The 23,162-nt window shown below is 36.4% G+C and overlaps 3 protein-coding genes across 3 annotated transcripts; 1 reads left to right on the top strand and 2 right to left on the bottom strand.

Moving 5' to 3' along the window:
- Positions 1-627: 627 nt before the first annotated feature.
- On the bottom strand, positions 628-6,138 carry LOC145204614 (multiple inositol polyphosphate phosphatase 1-like). Its single transcript, XM_080077207.1, has 6 exons — positions 5,979-6,138; positions 5,035-5,183; positions 3,905-4,039; positions 3,609-3,621; positions 1,281-1,498; positions 628-1,018 (listed from the first exon to the last, which is right to left on the bottom strand). The coding sequence occupies exons 1-6, from the start codon at positions 6,136-6,138 to the stop codon at positions 713-715; spliced, it is 981 nt and encodes a 326-aa protein (XP_079933333.1). The 3' UTR covers positions 628-712.
- Positions 6,139-7,022: 884 nt separating this feature from the next.
- On the bottom strand, positions 7,023-15,583 carry LOC145204713 (multiple inositol polyphosphate phosphatase 1-like). Its single transcript, XM_080077306.1, has 12 exons — positions 15,420-15,583; positions 14,600-14,748; positions 14,078-14,226; positions 13,235-13,446; positions 12,432-12,580; positions 10,419-10,604; positions 10,003-10,151; positions 9,201-9,349; positions 8,464-8,693; positions 8,089-8,262; positions 7,583-7,800; positions 7,023-7,419 (listed from the first exon to the last, which is right to left on the bottom strand). The coding sequence occupies exons 6-12, from the start codon at positions 10,591-10,593 to the stop codon at positions 7,126-7,128; spliced, it is 1,389 nt and encodes a 462-aa protein (XP_079933432.1). The 5' UTR covers positions 10,594-10,604; positions 12,432-12,580; positions 13,235-13,446; positions 14,078-14,226; positions 14,600-14,748; positions 15,420-15,583; the 3' UTR covers positions 7,023-7,125.
- A 1,702-nt stretch (positions 15,584-17,285) lies between these two features.
- Positions 17,286-23,116, top strand: LOC145205050 (uncharacterized). Its single transcript, XM_080077690.1, has 9 exons — positions 17,286-17,397; positions 17,677-17,762; positions 17,994-18,089; positions 18,386-18,485; positions 19,620-19,820; positions 20,110-20,212; positions 20,976-21,115; positions 22,061-22,233; positions 22,754-23,116. The coding sequence occupies exons 1-9, from the start codon at positions 17,346-17,348 to the stop codon at positions 22,946-22,948; spliced, it is 1,146 nt and encodes a 381-aa protein (XP_079933816.1). The 5' UTR covers positions 17,286-17,345; the 3' UTR covers positions 22,949-23,116.
- The last annotated feature ends 46 nt before the right edge of the window (positions 23,117-23,162 follow it).

Here is a 23,162-nt window from a genome sequence, read left to right as displayed (position 1 = left end):
ATTCGGATAAAGCTCTAGGATTCGATTCAAACTGCAATGCGAATTCGGAGCCTCAATACACCCAGGGATTGGAATAACTCTCATTCCAGCAAAACTGCATTTTTGGGCATCGGTAATGAACGAATACCACTGAACGCATAAACCGGGAGCCTACAAACTGTTTGTTACTCCCAAACTGACAATGACTGCTTACATAGCAACAAACACAAATAATATGAGGTTTAAAAGTTGTTTTATTGAGGTTTAGTTGCACAATGTTATCGATAAAACGATACAGTACAAATAATGTTTATGGCCAACCACTGGATTATTGCTTAACAAAATTTTGTCAAAAAATGGTGGAATCACATTTTGAAAATATGATTTCAAACTTGGAATTACATTCATCTTCAGTATACATATTGTGACAAATATTTACATGTAGGCTGATACAATTTTTAATTTCGTTTTATTTGGGATGAACATGAATGTTTAAGGGCCTATCATCTCTTATTGTGTTTATGGTTAAGGGCCTATCACCTCTAAATGCAATAGAGAAGCTATGATGGCAAGCATGAAATTGGCTTAAATGGAGATAAACACAACTAGTCAAATCGTGAGGTAAAATTTAGATTTCTTCATTGCACACAGCACTTTTTTATCACTGACAACTGAGGTTATGTGGAGATGTTATTATATAGAGAGGTTATATGGTTGTATGCTCTTTATAAGCTTATGAAACTTTGGCAAGATCTGCTGGCCCACATATTTCTTCCTGGTTGCATTCATTTTCGGATCCTACAACTAGATGCGGATAAAGCTCTAGGATTCGATTCAAACTGCAAAGCGAATTCGGATCCTCGGGACATCCTGGAATTCGAACAAGATTCTCGTTAAAGTATAGCTGCATCTTATATTCTTTTTCCGGACATCGGTAAAGAACGAATACCAAATTTCCGCCAGTGGGCACTATTTTGCTCAGGTCGAATTCTCTGCCTCCTTGTGAAAGATAGTTTGAATGGGTCAATGGAATGTTTACCTGTCAAAACACAAATATTGTTTAAACCTGTTGATTATTGAACACAAGGTTGGGTTCAGGTTTGGGTTTCTTTATTTATTTTGATAAAGTGTACGAACCTTTTTTATCAACATACTTGTATGGTAATTTAAATCCTAAAACACCTCCAATTTTGAGTTGCTCATTCCCAACTCATATCAAAATGCTTCGAGCAAATTACTTGAACTAGTATGTTGTTCGTTATACTACACTAAATTTCGTTTTTTGAACGCTTTATGGTTACCTTGACAAGTCCAAAATACTGGGCCATAGTCGCAATCTGAGTGGTGTGAACACTAAAAAACTTTGCTGCCGGTCTTTCACGCCCAGTCATATCCCTATCTCTGGATGAGGTCATTAAACTGATGATGTCTTTTGCAAAAACACAGTCTCGCTCTATGGAAATTGGCATTTTTGGTCCTAATATTTCATAATGGAGCAGGTCATCCCAATATTTGAGAACTGAAACAAAAGTGTTATGATTTTGTGATAAATATTTTTTAGGCTGACAATAACTTATAAACACAAACCTTTAAGTTCGTACGTTGAAAACAATTTGCACCATGGGCCATTGAAACCGTCCACCTGTTGTTGGTATCTGCACCCTAAGGTGTAAATGTTGTTCAGAAGACTTGGGTAAATCCTATATCTTCGTATTCCCAGTCTTCTGGCCACGTTGTCCATAATTCTTGAGATAAGGCGACCTAAAAACATTGTTTTGCTAAATTGGGTGTTATGGACTGAAACTGTACAAAGCGAATCAGTGTACTAGATACTTTTTTTTAATTTCTTCTAAACTTCAAGTAACATATATTCTGAATTCATTAAGTCATTTGTTGATCGACAAAGGAATGTCTGAGAAATAAGTTTGGCTTTTTTCCAGCTTCATTACGCTAACATTGTTGCATGACGTCACACATTAATGACGTCATATTGTTGGTTATTACGAGCTGTATAAAGTATTGTATGACGTACACACTTAGTCTAACTCACCGTAGCCGAATTTTGTGGATTCTATGGTGTATTGTTTCCTATTTGTTGTTTTTTGAGCTGCGTATTTTTTGCAGCTTGAGGATATAATAGGATCTTTGGACCACGGTGGAATATATACTGTTGCTTGAGCTCTCCGGTTCCAGGTTTTTCTGGTGTCGTTAGGAACCGAAAGCATTTCGTTTTTAAACGAATCCAAGGACTGCATTGTCTGTGTCCTATGGGTGCTTCTGAATCTGAAACCAGAAATTGATTTTTTTGTTTGTTTGTTACTGAGTATTTTAGTCTGCTCAGTGTCGATAATTGTTTCTCAACAATAACTGAGATCTATAAGCTATTGCTGCCAGGCATAGTATCAAGTTTAAAGAGCTCTTCTGGCAAATGTGATTTTATTCCGACGTTTCGACGTCCTATACAGGTCGTCTTCATCAGGGCAACGTTGTTACGTGCTTGCGTTCTATTCTTTTTTTCCTTTGTTTATCGTGCACTGTACTAGTCGCATTCAGTGTTAATTACCCTGATGAAGACGACCTGTATAGGACGTCGAAACGTCGGAATAAAATCACATTTGCCAGAAGAGCTCTTTAAACTTAATAACTGAGATCGTTAAACTTCATGCGTCCGTGACCACCTCACGAAATACAAAACGACTTTTGATACTAACTCCATACTGTGTTTCATGATGTTACGGTTTCATGATTTTCGTAAAAAAGTTATTATGATTCCATGATCACCTCATGATATAAAAAAGGAGGTTCTTGTTACTAACTTCGTTCAGTTTTTCATTATTTTACATTTTTATGAAGTCCGTGAAAGGTTGTCACGGTTCCGTGACAAAACTAATTTGATACTAACTCCATACTGTTTTTTATTGTTTTTCGTTTTCATGATTTTCGTGAAAAGTTTTTATGATTCTGTGACCACCTCACGATATAATTTATTTGCAGTTTCACGAAGTCCGTGTAAGGTTTTCACGAATTTGCCATCACGTCGCAAAGCACAAAAAATATTTCGATGAAGTCTGAACACGGTTATGCTGATTTAAAAACATATCGAGACCTAAAAGCGCCTGAAAGTAGTATTGTATCAATATTTCGGTGGGCTGAAATATTTCAGTCAAAACTGCCAATTATATAGTTTGTTTCGAACCATTAAGGCGAAATCTGTGCATGAATGCTGGAAAACGCTTCCATTAACAGAGTTTTTTAGTTTGAATTAGTAAGGTTGGATGTGTCTGGAACCAAAACATGTCACACTTACGTGAGAGAAAAGTTTTGTCTGGCCAATCACCACATTGGTAATTAATTACAAGATTAATCGGTTGACGCTGACATGACCTCGCATATCATGACTTGACTTTTTAACCGTCGCGACGCTTTTGTTTAAGACTGAAAAAAATCAGTCACGTCCTTATGTAAGGATTTGTTAGGTAATCATTTGAACCAGGGGTCGTCAAAAATTTTCACGGCGGGCCGGATAATAGTGAAAATACGAGCTATAGCTTACAAGACCTAACGCAACGCTGCTTCAAAACTATGGTCCGGGAAGCGCCTTTGCGGGACCAGCAACAGTACAATCTTACTTAGAGCCTGATACTAATAATGTGAAGTAGTAAAATGCAGTGTAATCTTAAATAGTCGTTTTTACTAAAAATACTTTCACCAGTCATCACATTTACCAAATAAAAGAAATTTGTTCGCGAACAATTGGAAAATCAAAAAGGGGGAAAAGACTTTACAAAACACTGGCCTTATTAAAAAAAATACAAAATATCTAAACAATGTACAGGAGGGAGTGCTAATTTGAATACTTCCATTTGTAAAACATTGATTTATTTGCAGAAAACAAATCTCAAAACAATTACCCGAATTTGTTTACGTTCACGTTACTGCCCAAAATTTCTGGAAACAATTGTTTAAATCGACGCGCGATTCCTTTAACTTCATTTGCCCCCTTCTTAGTTTGATTCCGTTGGTCGTATTCGTCTGTATAAACCTTCCAGTCTTTTATTCCCTTAAAGTAAACACATTGGTAAAATTTGGCACATTTTTAGAGGTTATATTCTGTGGTCTATGGATGGGGTTTATTTTGTTTTGACTGGTTTGCTTAGCTTGTACAAATTGGCTTGATTTGAACCTGACTTTGCACTGAGCCACATTTATGTATACAATTCAACTTTTGAGCCTAATCTGTTATTTGTTGAAACTCCACGGCAGGGGTCACCAAACTCTTTTCACTGCGGGCCGGATAAGTTTAATAATGATTCGCGCGGGCCGCATAGTTTGCACCCCCAGCGCCGTCTTTCCAAACTTAGCCCTCAAGGCGATTTTTATAGGGGGCCAAGAGATGGTCTTTCTACAATCCTATTTAAAATCTGGTAATGCGACTATTAAATTGTACAGTTGGTCTCATCTTACGAGCAATGCTTGTATATTACGTCACAAGTAACAAAATAAGGCAATTATTTGCGCACAATTAACACTTGAAGTCTTGTTTGTGACGTAACAAACCGGTTTGGATCAATCTTGGGCGTTGTAATTCTATGAAACTATAGATAATATCAATTCTACATATAGCGACAGGAAAACTTTCGTAAGGACTAGATTAATTTTTGAATGTTACAAAGTTATCAATACGATTTGGCAAACCAAAAATGTGTTCGCGGGCCGGATCAAATGACCTCGCGGGCCGGATCCGGCCCGCGGGCCGTTGTTTGGTGACCCCTGCTCCACGGGATCCAATGACTCCCAGAGAAAGAAAAAAAGCTGATGACATAAAGTCTCTAATCTACAAGTGTTAAAAAATTTACAAAGCTAGTGTTTTCGAAGCAGTAATTTTGTTGTCCTTTTTGTTTAGAATTTTTATCGAAGAAATTTGTGGTTTCATTTACCGAAAGAAAACACTTATTAAAAAACAAAATGCAAAAATCTGCAAAAAGAAAACACCTCAGAAAATACTACCAAAAATTCGTGAAGTGTTCGCGGAAAATAAGCTTGATATATTTTTACCTGAAGATCTTTTCTACACATCGTAGGTTTCCCTGCTTCACCAACATATCCAGCAAAACGTAATATCTTTCTCAGTGTCGGAAGGTTACTTGCACCCGGGTATCTCGCGCCATGACGAACTATCATGTAGATTTGTATCGGAACACAATCTAAATACAGACTTAGGTGTAAATCATTGTGTTTTACAAATTCTAGGCAAGTGTAACAGCAAGTATGGTATAGGATACTGTCAAAAGCGAAATATTTATTACTCGAATAAACCAACTTCTTTTTTACTTTAAATTGTTATCGAAGCATTTTATTTGAATAAGTTACTGATAATGCTGTAATGTCAAAATATACTTGTCTTAAAATCTTGGACGAATGACTTAATGCAGTGGTTCCCAACCTTTTTTGTTACATTCCTCCCTTGGCCCATTTCGAACTATTCATTCCTCCCCATAAGAGGAAAAGCAAATATAACATAAATATTATAGCAATTTGAAATAGACCTTATAATTAGGGATGTCCATTTCAGAATCCTTTGTAACGGGTTCCAAATGTGAACCGGGTCCAAATTATAATGGACGTAATAATGTAAAAACAAAAATATTCTGTAACATTTCCAATGTTAATTTTTTACAGTTTTTATGAAATTCCTCCCCTGAACTCATAAAATTCCTCCCTGGGGAGGAATTCCTCCCCGGTTGGGAACCACTGACTTAATGTTTCTTCATGAACTTAATAGACATAAGGTTCATTATAGTCTTCATCCGTTAAGCAACGCGCTGGGCGATTAGGTTTTTAAGTTTAAAAGTCCAGTTTAAAAGTTTTAGATAATTTACTTTTTTTGCGAAACAACTCCGTGTCATTGATGGAATGCAATTAGGAAAACAAGCTTTTTGGCAAGCACGGTTTGATTTTGATTTTGTTCTTTAGCAAACATGTTACATAAATTGAGTTACCTTGTGGTGCCCGATTTGATGTCTTTGGCAATTTTCCAGCTACTACGTCATAGAACGTTCGGTCTCCATGCAATCGATATTGTTTGCGTTCACTTGCACAAAATTCTTGCGCGTTCGTGATCGTCACCCAAAGAGCAACAAAAACCAAAACTAACCTCATATCCTAAGTTTGAAACGTAGTCTATCTGAAAATACTGCATGTAGGTGAAGTGTTACATTGAAGCAGTGAGATTTAATGGTATATATATCTATCACTGCCTTTCATAGCCTGCCCGAAAATACAAGCCCGAACTTCACTGTTTAAAAATCAATCTCGAATTTTGGCAAGAAAGTTTATCAAAGTGAAAGTACGACTCAAATGCAACCAAGTATGAAGTCAGGGCCACATTAAGCCCGTTACACTCAAACTTTAACCCGATCTCTGAGTTACAACAAACTGGTCTGAGACGAGGAATTTTACAAAGCTATCTGCGTTGAAATAGGCAAAGCGTCATGTCTGTGAGCTCAATCGTTGCCCAAAGTTCTTGTTGTCACCGGAAATGACCACGATTGACATTTGGCAACTAGTCAAGTAATTTGTGATGTGACAAACGTTCATGCAAGCATACGTTAGCCACAAGCAGGGTTTTTTAAGGTTTGGTTTGGGTGACCGCTAAGTAGTTTTAAGAGACCGCAAGTGTTTCATTTAAATACCAAAAAATCCAAAGTCCAAATTTTGGGAAACCGCTGGAGAAACTTGAAAACACCTTAAAAAAAACACTGGCCACAAGATTGAAAAAAACATTGAACCAGGCTTTTTTACAAGTGATATTGTATTTAAGCTACTTTCACTATACTATATGTAATTACCTGGTTTACTGAAAAGCTTGTCAAGTCAATTTCGGCAAGAAATTTTATTCACATTTTAGTGAAACTTATACAGCAGACATATGAGCTTGTTTAGCATTCCGGTTGGTTTGACTTTGTTGGCTTAGCAAGCTCCGAAAAATGACACTTTTTATGCCATTGGACACCACAAAGGGTTTGTGCACATGGTAGCATATAAATGTAATGAAATGTATTTTTGCAACTTTCAGACGATGTTTAATAACGCTAGTATATAATTGTATGGGCGTGAATAAATAATGAAGAAACTTATTGGGCGACATTAAGTTTTATATGGCCCACATATTTCTTCCTGGTTGCATTCAGTTTCGGATCCTACAACCAGATTCGGGTAAAGCTCTAGGATTCGATTCAAACTACAAAACGAATTCGGATCCTCAGGACACCCAGGGATTCGAACAACTCTCTCGTTCCAGTAAAGTTGCATCTTATATTCCGTTTCTAAACATCGGTAAAGAACGAATACCAAATTTCCGCCAGTTGGAGCCATTTTGCTAAAGTCGAATTCTCTGTAGTAGTGCATACGATAGTTGGAACGCGTAAGTGGTCGATCAACCTGCCAACACAGAATGATTTTGTGCTTATGTATGTCTTCGATGAATGCATAAAGTCCCGAAATGTTTTTCGTTTATAAAAATGTTAAACACATCATGAATTTATGCGTTAATATTGCAAATACTGACCCACAATTGCACAAATAAAACAATATTCTTGCTTACCGTAACTAGTTTGAGCAATTGAGCCAGCGTTGCAATGTTTGAAGTGTGGACGCTCAGAAACTTTGCCGGCGGAATTTCACCTCCGGCGATATCTTGCTGTCTGGTTGACGTCATCAGGCTGATGACGTCTTTTGCTACGTAACAGTTTTTCTGGATGGCCAAGGGTAGGGCTGGTCCTTTTGTTTCGTAAGAGCGCAGGTCGTCCCAGTATTGAAGAACTGAAAGTACATTGCACATAACTAATTATACGGGTAAGTTTAATTTAAGGGCCTGGTATAGTTAGCCATGATTGTGGCGCAATTTCACCAACTTTTGCGTTTGATTCAGGTTTGCCAGACCCATATAAAGTATTATACCGAATCTACCGGTCACCAAGCACTACTATATGGCAAGGCGAAAAATCAGGGTTGCGGTGGGATTCGAACCCACAACAGGAGTCTTTCCGGGACTCGTGCTTTACCAATACGTGTTTATTGATATCTTAAAACCAAATGTTACTGGCAAACCTTTAAGTTCTTTCCTTTTGAAGACTTTACACCAAGGCCCGTTAAACCCATCGACCTGCTGTTGGTATTTGCAACCGTAAGTGTAGATTTTCCACAGGAGATCGGCAGATATACTTGATCTCTCCACTCCCAGCCGTTCTGCCAGTTTTTTGATGATTTTAGAGATGTCATGGCCTGAAAGAACATTGTTTGTCAATCGTGGTACTATAACGCCTAATAAAGAAATCCATCAAGTAAATTTGCAAATTAATTCGTTAATATTGGTTGGTATACATTGCTTAAAATTAAAGATAGAATAGGATTCGGTATCATGGATTCGTTTAGATTTTTGTTCTAGAACAGTAAACTATTCTGATTTGCCCATGTGCAACTTACCTTCTCCGAATGCATTGAATTCTGGGATATACGCAGACAAGTTATTCAATACAGCCATGTAATTTTTGCAGTTGTTTTGATAAACCTTATCACTATTTACTGGTGGAACATCTACTATTGCTTCATCTATTCTTCTCTGTGTTGTTTCTGGGTCATCAGGTACAGAAAGCATTTCGCTTATAAAAGATTCCAAAGACATGCGTGTTTGGGGACGATTAGTGCTCCGAAATCTGAAAAGTACGATATTTTGCCTTTTGTATCTGCGTTTAAAAAGAAGAGAGAGTATGTCGGTTTAGGACAAATGTCATGCCATAGTTTATATATTGTTAAATTTGTCTAAAAAATATTTGTTTATGGAATATGTGCCTGACAACAAGAATGCCCTACTATAATGCCTTAGTTAAGCTACCCTCCAGGTCCGTACTTATGTCAAAATACTATTGCCTTCCCATATCAGTATTGATGTGCGTAGTTTAGGGTTGATTTAAATAAAATTGAAAACTGTTAAACGTGATTCTTACATTGTAGACGCTTCAAAGACTTTTGCACTATTGCACTAAAACAATCACCAAGCTAGAAATATCTACCCAACAACAAAACGTCCTAGTGCGCATAAAAGTGGAGGGCACAATTGGTGGATCGTGGCTGAATGCGCTGCAGTTACACCGTATGTTTATAAATTTAAAGCATATTTTCGCAAATTCGTGTCGATACAGGAAATATTTTTTAACAATTACCGGAACTTGTCGACATTGACGTCACTGCCCAGAAGTTCCGGAAACAATTGTTTAAAACGACGCGCGATTCCTTTTACTTCATTTGCCCCCTTCTCAGTTTGATTCAGTTGGTCGTATTCATCTGTATAAACCTGCCAGTCCCGAATTCCCTAACAAGAAAAAGCTTTCAACAAAATGAACATATATTCATTACTGAGATGAGTCCGTCAAAACAGACCAGCGATCACGGTACAGTTATATATAAATTATGCTACATCTAGACCAGGCTTCCTGAAGGCGTTATTTAAAATTAAGCCTGACCCATGTAAAAAAATTAAACTTCATGAAAGGAGCCCGGCTCGCCTGACCCATGTACAGACCAAAAACTCCTTGATCGTCACCAGGAGCGTCTTGGCTTCAAACCCCGTGAAAAAACACCTCATTGCAGTTTCATCTTTACATATAAATCTAAATATGTATAAAAAATCGGGCCACAGTACACTAGTAAAACTGACAGCTATACAACTTGCACAAATAATAAGAGCTCAGATGTTTTTTAAGTAATTAGTATTCACCAGAAAAAAGTGACGTGTTTAAATGTAACCGCCTTGTATCTTCTATTCCAACACTCTGGTTGGTTGTCGAAAGGTTCAAAGCAAAACAAATGCCGATTATTAACTACTTATAGCAAACTTTATCACAATTAACTTGTTTAGCTAGAATACATATTATAGTACATATCGGATCATTTGGGGCGAAACAGTACATAACTTTAATTTATCGGCACAAAATGTTTTGTAGTCTTATATACATTTATTTTTACCTGCAGGTCTGTTTCACACAACCTAGGTTGACTGAATTCACCAACTTGTTGTATAAAGTTACGCAGTAATTCAAGTTTCGGTAAATGTTTGGCACCAGGGTATCTCGCACCATGACGAACGATCATATAGATTTGAATCGGTACACAACCTGAAGATAGGCATGCTATTAAATTATTTCTTCTTGTGCGTGCTTAGTTTTGTATTGATAAAAGAAAAAATATAAGAGCCTTTATGTTTTTCACGGATGTAAAATGGTTTATATTTTGTATTCAAAACTGCATTAATGACAACAGCTATCGTTGAAACATATTTTAAAATATTGTTTTTACTTTACCTTTCTGACATGTTATATTAAAATTCTTAAAATAAAATGTTAGAAATTGAATATCACAAAACCTTAAAGAACTCGAATTACTTTGTGGTGCCCGTTCTGGTATCGTTGACACATTTCCGGCAACGAGTTCATAAAATGTTCGGTCTCCAAACATACGGTATTCCTCGTGACTACTGGAACAAAACTGTTTCTTTTTTCTGCGTCGATGTGCGTTTGAAAATGCCAAAACGGCAAGAAAAACCAGTAATAATCTCATCTTTTTATTTTCTAAATAAAAAAAAACTTGTCATGAGCCTTTGTCGAAGCGTTTAAACAATAAAGCATGTCGCTTTTTACGTCTATATAGGCCGTTATTCATCAATAAACTTATAAACAGGTTCGTGTATAATGTTCCAAAATATACTCTTTTGCTTCAAAAATGTAGAATTTTGGCTGCAAAACTCATTTGCAATAGATCACATCTTTTATGTAAATTAGTTATATATATGACTTCCCTTTTATAACTCACAAACAGACATAATAAAGACTACGTATTTAAACTACTCCAACTGTGCCATTTTATAAGGATATCTGCAACTAAACTACAGTTAAAGAAAAACAAAATTCCTAATTTGTCGTCAAAACTTTTTCAAGACTCAAAAATTAATCTCAACTGGCAACCAATCTAGTTGTTTGCAAATTTACGCATCTTCAATGATGTTTAAGTTTAGTTAATACTGCGTAAGGGAAACGATTTAAGTGTCATGTTTAAGCAATGCCTAGCTACCCGTTTTTGCCAACTAGTTTTGTAATTTCCTCGACAAAACGTATTACGTACCACACTGCACTGGCGAAAAATGCGGTCAAATCAATGCGACTTGTTCAAGTCGGCAGAAACGAGCAATTGAAAAAGATGTAACATTTCAAGCTATTGCTTCCGGCTTTCAAGAGAATGTCTTTGATGCATAAATTACTCCCGGTCTTAACCTAACCACTTTTAACGGAGTTTCTGGTTTGAAAAGTCTTTAAATTAATTAACAGTTTGCAACCGTTCTACACACAAGGTTGCCATACCAGCCTTTTTTCTAAGATTTGTCCTTATTTTAAAGAGCAATGTCTTAGAAAAATGTATTGTCCTTGTTTCTAAGAAATCTCCTGGTTTTTGATTTAAGTCCTTATTTTGTCTTAATTTCAACAATTACAAGTCAAATCCCTGATGCAAAGGAAGGTAAGCCTACATCTGAGCTGTCGTAAGATCGACGAAGTATTTTCATCAAACAAGGAGTTTCTGACTAAAAATTTGGCGCGTGTAGAACAGGTTAACATTTCAAAAAGGTTAGCCTAACAGTTAGAAACTACAAGACGTTTATATTACATTTATGTACTTGAATTATGGTACGCCAGGCCCATTTTAGGTACGATACCGAATCAGCCGGCCACCAAGCATTACCATATGACAAGGCGTAGGCTAGAAAAATCTAGCCTGCGGTGGGATTCGAACCCACGAAAGGAGTCTTTCCGGGACTACGTCTTTATTGGTATCTTAAAACCAAATTTTACTGGCAAACCTTTAAGTTCTTTCTTTTTGAAGACTCTACACCAAGGCCCATTGAAACCATCGACCTGATGTTGATATTTGCACCCGTAAATTACATATGTTGATATTTTATAAACTGCACAAAATTATAGACCACGTGAAAACTTATATTTTGTTTAAAAGGATTTGATCAGCCGAAATTATGGTGAATCGCTTATTTTGACTACTAATTGTTTTAGTACATTTGGTTGGACGCTGTACAAGAAAAGAAGAAAGGGAGATGATTGAGTTAAGTTAAGTTCATTGAGTTAAGTACGCTTGTAACAATTGCCTGAATTTGTCGACATTGACGTCACTGCCCAGAAGGTCCGGAAACAATTGTTTAAATCGACGCGCGATTCCTTTTACTTCATTTGCCCCCTTCTCAGTTTGATTCAGTTGGTCATACTTATCTGTATACACCTGCCAGTCCCGAATTCCCTAACAAGAATTTTTTTCAGCAAAGATGGACACAATTAAGTATAACTTTAATCTATCGGCACTGTATGTTATGAGGTTTTAAATTTATTTATTTTTACCTGCAGATCCGTTTCGCACAACGTAGGTTGACTGAATTCACCAACGTGTTGTATAAAGTTATGCAGTCGTTCAATTCTCGGCAAAAGTTTGGCACCAGGGTATCTGGCACCATGACGAACGATCATATAGATTTGAATCGGTACACAACCTGACGATAGACAAGCGTGTAGGTAAAATTATTCAATCTTGTGTGCTAAGTTTTTGTTTGATAAAGGCACCTAAGAAAATATAATAACCTAAGTTTTATTGTCTGGTCTCTGTGGTTATTGCTTGAATATTCGTGTGTTTATAGAATATCTCAAACTTTTTTTTATTTTTGATTCAATGGACACTTGTTCATCTTTGGGAGCGGTTATCAAACACTTATGCTGACTGGCGACAAAAGATATTTCAATTATAAAGCATTTTTTCACGGATTAGGATATTACATGTAAAAAAATGAACTCAGATTTATAACTGGTATCAGCCCTGAAGCGTCTATGCAGACAGCGATCACAGCACACTCATATATAAATCACAGTACGCCAGGCCAATTGAAGGCTCCATACCGAATCAGCCGGTCACCAAGCATTCACCACCATATGTCAAGGCATAGGCTAGAAAGTCTAGCTAGATTGACGTACTGTGATTATTCTGGAACAGTAAAATATTCTTAACTGCCAACTTTTTTACCGAATCCCATTTTTGTACGTGTTACTTAGAAATGCATAAAGAGAAAAAAGAACGGGATTCGGTATTATGGATTCGTTAAATTTCTGTTCTAGAACAGTAAACTTTTCTGATTTACCCATGTGCAACTTACCTTCTCCGAATGCATTGAATTCTGGGGTATACGCAGACAAGTTATTCCATAAGGCCATAAAGTTTGGGCAACTGTAGTTGTGGCGAAACATCTACTATTGCTTCATCTATATTCTTGTCTGTGTTGTTTCTGGGTCATCAGGTACAGACAGCATTTCGCTTATAAAAGATTCCAAAGACTTGCGTGTTTGGAAACTATTGGTGCTTCGAAATCTGAAACATAAGTATCAAGTTTATAGAGTATTTTGCCAGAAGAGCTCTATAAACTTGATACTATGCCTGGCAGCAATAGCCTATTTACTGAACCATGGGAAATTTTGTCTTTTGTATCTGGGTTTGAAAAGAAGAAAGAAGTGGAATATGTCGGTTTAGGAATTATTCCATAGTTAGATATTGTTAGATTTCATAAACGTTTGAAATATTAACGTTTGTTTATCAAATAACCTATTTAATACCATGCCTTAAAAAAATACTATTAACTTTACAATTCAGTATTGTTGTGCGTAGTATAGGGTCAGCCAAATGATTTAAACAGTATTAAAAACTGCTCAACGTGATTCTTGCATTGCAGAAACTTTTAATACTATTTCCTGTATTTTAATGCAATTCCTGTCTTCGCATTCACAAACTACAGATAATCTGACAAAAGTTTGTTTATTAACCGCAGTATTCCGAAAACGTTTTTTTCGTTTGAAAGATTTTGGCAAACCAAAACTTGAATTAAGTTCAGTTCATGTCGCTTGATGAAAGAAAACATAGCGACCCAATAAAATCAATCACCAAGTCAAAAATAGCAACGCAACGTTGAAACGTTACGGAGATCACAAAAAATTGTAACACATACCGGAACTTGTTGACATTGACGTCACTGCCCAGAAGGTCCGGAAACAATTGTTTAAATCGACGCGCGATTCCTTTCACTTCATTTGCCCCCTTCTCAGTTTGATTCAGTTGGTCATACTTATCTGTATAAACCTGCCAGTCCCGAATTCCCTAACAAGAAAATACTTTCAACAAAGATGAACATATAGTCATTACTGGGATCAGTCACCTCATTGCAAGTTGATGAAAAATCGGGCCTCAGTACACTAGTAAAACTGACAGCTATACAACTTGCACAAATAATAAGTACTCAGATATTTTTTTAATGTTAAACGTTTTGACCTGAAAGAAGTTGCTTGTTTAAATGTAACCACGTTGTATCTTCCTATTCCAATACTCTGCTTGGTTGTCAAACGTTTTAAAGCAAAATTAAAGCCGCTTTATAACTATGGTATATCGGATCCTTTGGGGGCGAAACAGTATTAACATAACTTTAATTTATCGGCACAAAATGTTTTGTAGTCTTATATACATTTATTTTTACCTGCAGGTCTGTTTCACACAATGTAGGTTGACTGAATTCACCAACTTATTGAATAAAGTTACGAAGTAGTTCAAGTTTCGGTAAATGTTTGGCACCAGGGTATCTCGCACCATGACGAACGAGCATATAGATTTGAATTGGTACACAACCTAAAGATAGGCAAGGTTGTATTTAGAGTTATTCCTTTTTGTGCGTGGTAAAATTTTATTAAATATGGGAAGCCAAAAAATATGAGAACTCAAACTTTGCCGACCCCATATTGGCGCAAAATTTTATGGTCTGGTATTATTGCTTGAATATTTGTGCGTTTAATTTAAGGTATCTCAAACAGCTCTTCATTAGAGCATTTGCTTTCGTAGACACTTATTTTTCATTGGAATCAGTTCTTGAACAATGATGCTTTCTGGCGATAATAGCTTTTTCATTTATAAATCATTTATGCTTTTCTGACGATCTGATAAATAAGCTATTGCTGCCAGGCATAGTATCAAGTTTATAGAGCTCTTCAATAAAATTACATTTGCCAGAAGAGCTCGATAAACCTGACGATCTGATGATGACATTTGCACTTGTCGAAACGTAATCATGTTTTACACACAAACACTGGCTCTGATTTTTTTGCTTAAATTTATATGTTTTCACGAATGTAAAATAGTTTATATTTAGTAATAACGTCCGCATTAATAACAACAGCGATTATCGAAACGGTTTTTGTATGGTGTTTTCGCAATACCTTGCTGACATGTTGTATAAACTTTAAACTTTCTAAAACAAAATGTTAGAAATAGTTGCACAAAAAAGATTAAAGAACTTGAATTACTTTGTGGTGCTCGTTCTGGTATCGTTGATACATTTCCAGCAACGAGTTCATAAAATGTTCGATCTCCAAACATACGGTATTCCTCATGACTACTGGAACAAAACTGTTTCTTTTTTCTGCGTCGATGTGCGTTTAAAAATGCCAAAACGGCAAGAAATAAGTTACCAATAATAATCTCATCTTTCTATTTTCTGCATAAAATAGACTTGGCATGAGCATTTTCCGAATCGTTTGAACAATAAAGCATGTCGCTTTTTACTTTTATTTGTAAATAATGTTCCTAAATACCCTTCGCAGTAAATATATCCAAGTTTCTCCTGTGTTGGTCAACTCTTGTACGACATACGATATGTGTAATGTATACAATACTTCACGTTTGAATCTCTACGTGGAACTGCAACGGCAGCAGTTTTGTTTTGCATCCAAATAAACAACAACACTTCCACCGAACTACACGTCGTGCCAATCACAGCACCACATTTTGATTTCGTAAAGCAAGCATGTGCAGAGGACTGAACGTACATCCGGGAGCTTGTCATAAAAAACATTTTATAACCAAAGTTACTTGTTATCTTTCTTTTCACTAACAGTTTAATAACTTTAACAAATATTAAATCATGCTTATGTTAATGTTTTTTCTTTCCTTTTCTGTCAAAACGCTTCACATGTAGGTTAAATCATCTTACTTTTGAACGCAACTTATTAGCCTACTTCTGAAAACAATTTGAAACGTTTATACCACTACTCTTTTAGTGGGTCTAAAATACTCTTTTGTACAACAATCCAATGGTATTGATCAGCCACAAGAATCGAAAAACCGAAAAATTCACCTTGTATTCTAAACAGGCGAGTATTGTAAACATAAACAACATCTACGTTAATTAAAACCTTGCGCTACCAAAACCCTATTTCAGGTTTAGTGTTTGACTGCAAAAACAGGCTGTTTGTACTAAGTTGTGTCGATTCTAAGTCAACCACACTTTCTTGTGAACCCTAATCACATTTAATATAACGCTTATAAAACGGAGTACATGCAGCGCTTTCTGCCAGCTACCAATTGTACCCCTTACTACTTTGCGCTTCATAACATTTTAAACATTACAGCTATTTCCGCTCATTTGTTTTAATGCCGGCGTGTCGCTATGTTTTCTTTTATCAAGGAAACACTAGTGATAAATGGGCGGAAACCAATTTGAAAATTATGCTTTCAAGTTTTGATCAATAACAAAACCACAAAAATCATGATTAAACCTACCTTCTTGGTTTTAAAGAAGCATTTTTTTGACCCAAAAGATGGAAAGCTGTCACAACATGTATAATAAAACCTTAACAAGTTGTTAGCATGGAATCTTCCATACAAAGGAACACAGCGTGGTATTTTTTTGACCGCTTTACGGTTTTTTGTTTCCACGTTTTAGGAAAACAGGTGGATAAAAAATCACGACAAAATTGGATGCGAATTAACAGTGCAGTTACCTTCTCGTACCTTATAATAAGCAGTTCGAATCTAAACGTATTTAAATAAAAACATCACGTTGATAGACCAACCAATATTTAATTATAGAAAGATGACTGATTGGGTTTAGCAGTAGCTGTTAGGAAGTATGTTTGCACTGTAATGTTAGAGCAAAGAAATAGATGTGTTACTTGTCCAACCAACTTTCATAAGTATTTTTCTGCATGGTGGCATGCAGTAGGTGCTTACAATATAGCCCGAGGGCCTTTGGTTGTCATCCAAAGCAATAAACCGTCAACACCACGTCTCCTGATATGTTTTTACTATCAGTGAAACACTATACAGCAGTGACCCGCCTAGAGGGCAAGATAAATACCCTAAACATTAAATAGATCTTTCTTGGACTTCATTTCACATTTTGCTTGGTTTGCGAAGGGGCTGAAGATTTGTTTAAATTGACTTTTGCCAAAATGGCAAAGTTTTTGATAGTTTTGTTTTTGTCGGCAATTGCAGTAGTTCAAGGTTGGTTGTTTAAAAGCATGCGTTAAATCAAAAATAAAATAAATACCGTTTAAGCGTCTGACAAAATATTTTAAATGTTATTTTTGGGGATAATATATTTGTAAAATTAATATTTTCCAATAATTTTTATTATTCGCCTCGTAATTTTTCAACAAAACTGTGCCTAAAATACTTTACCTTAAGATAATAAATGGGTGTTATTATCATAATCATAACTTACTGTTAATAACGTTATCAAATCCTATCACAAATATTGATAAAATAAATGTTTTTGTTTAGCTTTGGAATGTTGGAATTGCGAGAACGCCTCAAGTCAGTCGGAATGCATCGTGAAAGGATATTTAGAAACCTGTTTGTCAGAGGATGTAAGTAAAAAACATCATATTTATAAAATGTATAACTGCTAAAAGTAAACGAAAGCATCTTTAAATGCTTGTTTGAGATAATTGTTTACTGTTTCTGTTTATGATAATTCATTGATTTTATTTCTTACATACTAAAACGTGAACAACAGCTTAATGTAAAAAATATCTTGATCAACAAATTTAAAACCGATTTTGACACGAGTTTTTGATTTTATCCTGTATATTTAACAGGACACTTGTGCAACATTTGTACGTGAAGAAAACGGATTGACTCGAATTGCAAAAACTTGCAAACAACAGAAAGCTTGCCACAACCACTTATCTGAGGTGAGTAAACTTAGTAACGTTGCAGGCGTAGTTTTAAAATATTTGCTCAAATGCTGTAAGTATTGTTTTTCTGACACAAAATATAATGCACCATGCTCAGAATAAAATTTTTGACGTTCTATGGTTGTTAGACAAAGGCTTTTTGTACTCTTTTTTATTTAGCCACCTAATTTTTTGTATTGGTTTGAAAAAATAAATATCAAGCCCTTATGCAGTACAAACGTAAAAATAACTGGAAATTGTATCCTTTTAGTTTGTGGCAATATATAATGTTGAACGTATTTTGTTGTTTTTAGAACCAGCGTCGGTGTAAACCACAGTCCGGTTTATCTTTTTGCACTTGCTGTTGCAACGAAGATTCTTGCAACACGGCAGAAATGTGCGCAACTGGTCAAGGTATTTAACATTTATGACTTGGGGCAACTTTAAACCTCACAGCCATTCACTAACTTAATGTGGGTATTTTGCTTTAGATTTTTTGCGAGTTGAATTTGAACCCCCAAACAAAAAGGACAAGCTCGAAATTACGTCCCAACCATTTTCTTAATCAAACTAAACTTAGACTCGAAAGTTGGTGAAAAGCGGCACAAAAGAGGCCGATTGTAAAGTCGGGTCCGAATCAAGCCCGTTTTCTTAACTCAACCCCCAACCGTACCTGAAATACCTGGCGTTGAAACAGATTACTTTTTATCTTAACACATTTTCGAACCGCAGATGCTAGTCTTTGGATTTAAATGTATCTATTTACAGCTCAATATCACAGCTTTATAGCGTGGACGCAAAAGCCCTTGAAAGACATAGATTGTTACGAGGCCGACAAAACTGGTTCTACTTGTTTCGCCGTTGTGTGAAAGTAACTTGATACGTAAAAGGCTTAAAATTTGACCGTAATATCATGGTTAAAAAATTTTCGTCGAATTTACTGTATCAAATGCCCCTGAAAAATAACATACCAACCTATCGGTTTACATTTTTCTAAAGCTTTCATTTAACCGCTAGATGGCCACTTGTCACGTTTTTAAACCCAAATGCACCGCTATTGGTGTTATAGTTAGCTTAATGAGCTTTTATTTGTAACATTTTAATTGTGTAGGGTGCTGCTGGTACCGTAACTTTATGACAATTTATGTTCCAGTCGGCAGTTATGCAATTATCTCATAAAACTGTTCATCTTTAAGTTTACGCTTTGCACATGGCGAGGTTTTTCAAATTTCTAGATAAGATTTGAATATAAATCCTCGACGCTTACCTATTGTGTCTTGTCGTTTTTGCAACCAAGCTACACCTACATATTAAAAAACACGTACAACAACAGGAAATAGTTCGCATAACGCCTTGTAATGGCAGTGTATCTGCAGCACGTTTAGCTCTCATCCACCAATTGTGCCCTTCACTTTTTTGCGCTCCATAACGTTTCAACGTTGAGCAGCTATTTCCAGCATGATAATTGTTTTAGTACAAATGTGTCGCTATGTGTACTTTCACCAAGCGAAATAAACTTAACTCATAATTTTATTGTTTTATACGCAGCGGCAGCACAATCGGACTGTCCGGTTGTTTCAAACACTTTTCCTCACGGTCAAGTCCAGTGCTCTGGAGACAGCACCAAAGCTGGATCCGTGTGTGAGTTCGAATGCACTGAACAAGGTTACGGAATTTACCCCGCGGAGAATAACAGGATTGAATGTCAAGCGTCAGGAACATGGGACAAACCTAAGCCTTGCTGTGCAAGTGAGTTGATATTTTAAATAACAAAAAGTTGCTTAAAAATATGTTTGCATATGACTTCTTGGTAAAGTTTGATGTTATAGTTTTATGTAACTCCGACTTTTTTCCTCAAAGCAAATGCATTTTCAAGGATACATATTTTGGTCACAATATTTATGTTTGTGTTTTACGAAAAGATGTAAATGTGAACTATCTGAATATACAGCAAAACTCCTGTTTAAATACAAACTTTCTTTTCTCACTTAACTTTTTTACGCTGTTTACGTTTACATCTTATGATATTTACTTGCAGTGCCCTGCCCACCTCACGTATTGTTCGATACCATCGCAATCGCTCATGCGCAGACCAACGAAACATTTGATAAGATTGCCGAAGTTGGACGACTTGGTCTCAGGTAAAGATAAGTTTCCAAATCCTCACTTCTTCAATGTTAAATTTGTGTTGTAGATTTTAAAATGTTTCATTTGAACTAAAAAATTTACTTATCCCTGGTTTAGCTCGAGTTTTTTAATTAGCGTTTTTATCTTCATTTTAAGAGATCAAATTATTCTACCAGTGTTTCTCAACCTGGGGGTCGCCAAGTACTTTTGAGGGGGTCGCGAAGACGCAACTCAACTCGGAATGATTTTATCCGTATCAAAGGAAACTTTCCCTGTGACTTCTGTTTAGCATAGTTACTCACACGATCGGTTGACCTAGAACGGGCGTAACAATATTTGTGATTGTAGCCTATACTTCTATAATTGCAGTTTTTGGCTTTGCTTAAAAAAACATAAAAAAACACGTAACATAAAAAACACACGAAATAGTGAAATGATTACTGAAAATGAGCCACATACACAATTTTAAGGGTTTTCTTGAGTACAGCAAAACGCCGAACTATCGCAGCCACGTTAGATTGCAAATGTGTGATGAACACAATCAACACATTCTGGTAGTTAAACTTCTTGTGTGCGCGTATAAAGGGGTCGCGTTGTGTTAGAAAATCTCTAAAGAGGGTCGCATAGCAAAAAAGGTTGAGAAACACTGGCTTAAACCGTTAAAATGCAACATGCTTATGGTACGTAACATTTGCAACGTTGTGCTTTTCCAACCAGAAAATTAGGTTGACCAGTGTCAATATTTTTTAACCGAAATGTGTTTTTTAAATCGTATAGAAATACAGTCGTTTCGCCAACAAACGGCACAATGTACGCCAAGGTTGACTTCAGCGCAGTAGTTCACGAAACTGGTCGAATCTCTTTCATGGATACACTGGAGCAAACTTGGGGACCACCACCTCCATACATTAACACAGGTTTAATACTGTTCATGTGTTGCCTTATATTTATTACTCGTAAAGGTTTTGGTGTTTGATGTAAAAGTAATTGGCGCATAAAAATGACGTCACATTGAGAAATTGACGTCATACTTATCACCTTATGACGACATTTCGGTTTATATTTGTACTTATAATATGGAAGGGTTTGAAACATAGTGACAATATTTTTTTAATATTTCAAGAGATGACGTCATGTATGACGTGTTTGTGACATCATCATGTGCAAAACTTTTCATGTAAAGACATTGTTTTGCCAAGTCAAGAAGTTTTTTACTAAGGCTAGTCAGTTCAGAGTAGTAAACGGGCCTGAAATTAGAGCCCGAAACCATTTTAATTTTAAAATTGGAGCCCGAAACCATTTTAATTTTAAAATTGGAGCCCGAAAACCATTTAAAGTCTCAGGAAAGACCAAGACGACAAATACACGAAACAATTGGTCTTAAACAATGTGTTTTAGGGCTGTTTGAAATTAGGCCAGGTCCAGCAACTGGCTACTTAGCTAGTTAAATTTATTCAAAAACAAAAAATACTGTTGGTAGGGATTATGCGAGTATATTCTCAGAAAATCATGATAGGTTTATCATATAATAACCCTAGAAAAACGCAGGTATATTTACGGATTATGCGAGTATATTCTAAGAAAATCATGTAAGAACTTCACCTTAGCATTATGTATGATCCGATGTAAACTTTCCGTGTAAAACAACCCTATATATCGATGATTGTCACCAGAAAATCGCACGTAACACAACCATGAACTTACATATTAAATGTATGATTCGGGGATAATTTTCCGCCTGGGTGCATTGTCAGGCCCAAATCCAGCCCGTGTTTTTTATAAAACCTAAGCCCGAACCCGACCCGAGTTACAACTATGAGTCAGCTTTTAAAACGGAGAGTTTAAACTTTTAAATTGTTCAGCCGACGGACTGGTCAACATCGGTCATGCTCTGAAGTGGACAGCAGAAAATATGATGGGAGCAGAAAACGGGGAGCGACCACGTGTTCGTGACGTAGTTTTGCTGGGAACCGATTCCGAATCAGATGATGACGTCACTGAGGGTGTAAAGATCTGGATGGATCGGGGAGCTCTTGTAAGCTGAACGTTACATTAAAAACCAAAGCCAATTTAAATTTTTCTGCAAATTAGCTACCAAATATCCTTCAGGGACCCCTAGAGCAGAGGTCGGCAACCTTTTTTTGCACTGCGGACCGTTTTTAAAACCAAAATTTTATCGCGGACTCACCTTCATAAACTACAAATATTTTGCAATAAAAACGTTTAAATTAGTTTATTATCCCCAGATGCATGGGGAAAATGTTTCAAAGCATTTAACCTAAAAACTATACGGCCCGGTAACGAACTTCTCGCGGACCGGCGGTTGCTGACCACTGCCCTAGAGACATAAATTTCGGATATGTCCTCTAGGGCTCACAGGCGCCCACCCAAACGGTTAACTTGTTCTAAGACAATATAGTTTCCATAATTTAAAAGCAATTTATACAGTTTACATTGGGTCGGCAGTTGTGGAGATAACGCATGTGTTTTAAAACATAAAAAAATCAAGAAATCCGTATTTTTGAGCCCTATATGATATGTTTCGGTACTCACAGATTTACGTGTTGGTTTTCCCCAACGAGAACGGGGACTTCCCCCGGTACGAGAAGATGTTAGAAATAGCCCAAGATCCGGCTCACGTGGTTTTCTACGATGGAGACTCGGTTGAAGCGGCTGAGAAAATTTTCAACGAAGTTTTCGAGCACATGTGCGACAATATCTGTGACCACGTTCTCCACGACCACGAATAAACATTTCTGTTTTGTTTTGTAATGTTCTGTTTACGGTGGTTTCATGTTTATTGCGTTTTGGGACTTTGAACGTATCAACATTGCCTACTCACAATATTATATTGACACTTTTCGCCTTATTATCTTCTTTGTGACAAAATCAAAACATTAAAACAAAAGACAACGTGACGTCATTATACTGTGACGTCATTAAATCATTGTGACGTCATCATTA

The sequence above is a fragment of the Phallusia mammillata genome, chromosome 8, assembly GCF_965637545.1.
Source record: "Phallusia mammillata chromosome 8, kaPhaMamm4.hap1.1, whole genome shotgun sequence".
NCBI lineage: Eukaryota > Metazoa > Chordata > Ascidiacea > Phlebobranchia > Ascidiidae > Phallusia > Phallusia mammillata.
Note: the sequence above shows the minus strand (reverse complement) of the source record. Positions and strands in the feature narration are given on the sequence as shown.

Bases quoted from the DNA above. Each gene is read 5' to 3' on its own strand.
- LOC145204614 (XM_080077207.1), bottom strand. From the start codon at position 6,138: ATGAGGTTAGTTTTGGTTTTTGTTGCTCTTTGGGTGACGATCACGAAC. The intron at 4,040-5,034 runs GTAAAAATATAT...GTTTACTTTAAG, and splicing joins TGTGTAGAAAAGATCTTCAG to GGAATAAAAGACTGGAAGGT. The intron at 1,019-1,280 runs GTAACCATAAAG...GTGTTTTGACAG, and splicing joins AGTATTTTGGACTTGTCAAG to GTAAACATTCCATTGACCCA.
- LOC145204713 (XM_080077306.1), bottom strand. From the start codon at position 10,593: ATGAGATTATTACTGGTTTTTCTTGCCGTTTTGGCATTTTCAAACGCA. The intron at 8,263-8,463 runs GTAAGTTGCACA...ATGTTCTTTCAG, and splicing joins ATTCAATGCATTCGGAGAAG to GCCATGACATCTCTAAAATC. The intron at 7,801-8,088 runs GTTTGCCAGTAA...ATGTACTTTCAG, and splicing joins CAAAAGGAAAGAACTTAAAG to TTCTTCAATACTGGGACGAC.
- LOC145205050 (XM_080077690.1), top strand. From the start codon at position 17,346: ATGGCAAAGTTTTTGATAGTTTTGTTTTTGTCGGCAATTGCAGTAGTT. The intron at 17,398-17,676 runs GTTGGTTGTTTA...GTTTTTGTTTAG, and splicing joins GGCAATTGCAGTAGTTCAAG to CTTTGGAATGTTGGAATTGC. The intron at 17,763-17,993 runs GTAAGTAAAAAA...TATATTTAACAG, and splicing joins AAACCTGTTTGTCAGAGGAT to GACACTTGTGCAACATTTGT.